Raw genomic sequence first — 2,874 nt, 5'->3', positions numbered from 1 at the left:
CAGAGCCCCCCCCCCCCCACGGCCCGGCCCGGGGGAAGCGGGATGGGGAGAGGTGTGCCCCCGTACTCACTGAAGACGCTGTTCTTCTCCAGGGTGCCGTTGATCTTGCCGTTGGGGTGGATCACTCAGGAACAAGATCCAAATTATAACCATTGTGGCATGATGGCCGCAGCGCTTGGTCTGCCGGGGAGGTGGAGGCTCGGAGCGGGGGACACCAGGGCTCCCATTAAAGCCGTCTCGCTAGCGGCGCCCCGAAGTTGCGGAGCACACGCTGGTTCGAGCCGGGAAGCATCGGCAAGTTTTTATCAGCCTCGATCCGGCCCTTTTATCTGTCTCAGATTTACTTAAATCAATAGACATCAGCAAAGGCCACCGAAGAGTCCCAGCTGTTTGAGTTAGACGGAGCTGCCACGATCAGCCTTCTCCTTGGGTTTCCAGCTAGACAGACGGCATGCAGGAGAGACAGAGAGGCAGAAGGAGGGAGGGAGAGAGAGACACCCACTGAATTTCGGCAAGAGGCTGCGGGGAAAACAGTTGATCGACGGAGCATAGAAATAAAAGCAGCTTCCTGCAACAATAGCCCGATCTGCGACCAATTGATACAAAGCAGAGGAGGCAAAAGGTATCGGTCTCGTGTGAACTCCCAGAGTGCAGCGTGGATAAAATTACACGGCACCTCTCCCCGGCCCAGGGCAGACCGCGCACCCCCGCACGGGGGGCTGGCTGCGGCCCCCGGAGCGCCGCGCTGCAGCCGCCGCCCCGCCGCCGGGCACCGCCATCGCTCTCTCAAGATTTAGCCCTTTCTAAATTAACTTGGGGGGGAAAGCAGGGCCCGGCGAGTGTCCTTACAGACGGCCCCGCATGCGTGTGCAAGGCGCTGGGGCTTTAATCCTTCCCCTGAGCTCCGGCGAGGCGCGCCAGCTACAGCAGATCCGCTCCCGCCGCCGCGCAGCTTCGCACAACCGCCCACGCTTCCAAAATATGATGGAGCTACCTATAAATAAATATAAAAGAAGGCAAAAGGTTCAACAGCTCAGTGAATTACGCTGCCCCTGTGTGCTGCTCAAAGGCAGCTCGTTAATTAGATTTGCATCTGAAACAGGCAGTAGGAGTTTGGGGGAAGTGTTTGGGAGATAATTAGTATTAATGTGCTCGAAGGGCACACAAATACACCTTTGAAGTGAGTCACGTCAGGATTCAAGCGTTTGACCTTGATCAGTGTAAATTTTTTTTCCGGAATCGATGAGCAAGAAGAGGTCTGTAAAATATTTTTGAAAGACACCCCTAGGTAGAGCACGAGGATTTTCTTACGCCTTGAAGAGATTTCTTTTTTTTTTTTTAAAGCAGCTTTTACTAGTGGGAAAATAAGGGAAGGGATACGACCCTTTCCTACAAGGAATGGCAGGGGGACGAAACGGTCTCGAAAGCTACTCCCTATTTTAAGCTCCGCTTAATATTTAGTAGTTCTCCAAGGCTAAAAGGCTTTTCATTATACAGTCGTCTGGAATAAAAGGAAACGCATAAAAAACCCACAAGCACCCCTCTCCGCCATACCACCCCTTCCTCCCCCTTTTCTCCTCCACAAGTTCAGCCCTAGCCTCACAAGGGGAGTTTGATCTGGAGATGATAAATGTTTGCACAATTAATTCTTTATTGCTGTTCTTCTGCCATGCCACTTCCAGGCAGCCATGAGGTTCCGGTATATTTAGTAAAAGTAAACGACTGAAAATTAAAATAATTAAAGCACTCTATCCACGTAAAAAGATTAAGACATAACCATGCAGGACCCCGATCTCGGTGTGTATGCGGGGAGGGGGGAGGTTGTGGCTCGCGGGCCAAGTCCTTCAGTCCCTCCTAAAATAAGACCCCATGTGAAAGCCCTTCCTCCCAGGGATGCGCCCCAGATCGCGTCCCACGTGCTCGTAACCTCTGAGGAGCTACGAGACAAAAGTGGTAGCAGAAAAAAAATAACTCCTAAAACGCCGCAAGTCTCCTGAAAGATGCTTTCACCGGCACCGCGCGAAGGCGAGTTAAATCGTAATTACTTTCAGTAATTACAGCGATTTCTTCCCATCTCAGCTCTCCTCGCCTAGTGCATCGCCCTGTAAATGTGCAGCTGACATGTTGCAGTTTTGGATTTGCAGGGCATTTTTCATTAGTGCTCTGAAAAAAAATAAATAACCCGATCCCGCAGGATCCTCTTCCCGCCCCCCACCGCAATAATAAACCAAAAAGACTAGTGGGTGGAAGAGTAACACGTTAATGACTTTTGCTCAAATTGCTTCCATCTTGATCACATTTTCATAATTAGCACCATCATCTACAAATCTTTCCGCCCTGGGCATCTGACACAGCCAGGCTTCCCAAGCGATGTGTATTCTACTTATTAGGGAGGGGAACACTTACAGGTCCATCATTAATGGTTCCCTTTCAAATGAAATGAATACGACCTCCACGGAAATATCAAAGGGCTTGTAGCTACCTCCTCTCACTGGGTCCACCACTGAATAGCAAGCCAGCCGAAGTCGCTTTGCTCTAGTCAGACATCCATACAATAAACCATAAGCCCACTCTTGTATATTTTAAGTTGTCTGGCGACCATTTTGGAAAACAAAAAGGGTCCCTTTGATGCGGTCTCATTCTAAGGGGGGTGGGACGTCAGATGTGGTCTACCGATTCTTTCTGGAAATATTTTTAATTATGCCCCAAAGCTCCTTGTAGCCCCCGAGTAATAATCAGAGCGCAGTCTGAGTCGGTTACTTAATGTGGAGGGGAGGCTAGGCTCAAGACCGTACGGGACTAAATTAGTATTACAACCGATAACGATCTATTAATTCGCTCGAAATGCGCGATTTTAAACGGAACGCGATAGGT

General features: G+C 50.1%; 1 protein-coding gene across 1 annotated transcript in view; it reads right to left on the bottom strand.

Moving 5' to 3' along the window:
- FGF3 (fibroblast growth factor 3) overlaps nt 1–779 on the bottom strand; it is a 5,973-nt gene extending 5,194 nt beyond the window's left edge. Inside the window, exons 1-2 of the mRNA XM_009637076.2 lie at nt 677–779; nt 71–124 (exon numbers count right to left, since the gene is read on the bottom strand). Coding sequence (XP_009635371.1) covers nt 71–124; nt 677–779 — 157 coding nt within the window. The remainder of the gene's footprint in view (nt 1–70; nt 125–676) is intronic.
- Between the last annotated feature and the right edge of the window lie 2,095 nt (nt 780–2,874).

This window comes from Egretta garzetta, unplaced genomic scaffold (assembly GCF_000687185.1).
Source record: "Egretta garzetta isolate BGI_Z169 unplaced genomic scaffold, ASM68718v1 scaffold454, whole genome shotgun sequence".
NCBI lineage: Eukaryota > Metazoa > Chordata > Aves > Pelecaniformes > Ardeidae > Egretta > Egretta garzetta.
This window is presented reverse-complemented; position numbering and strand designations above follow the sequence as displayed.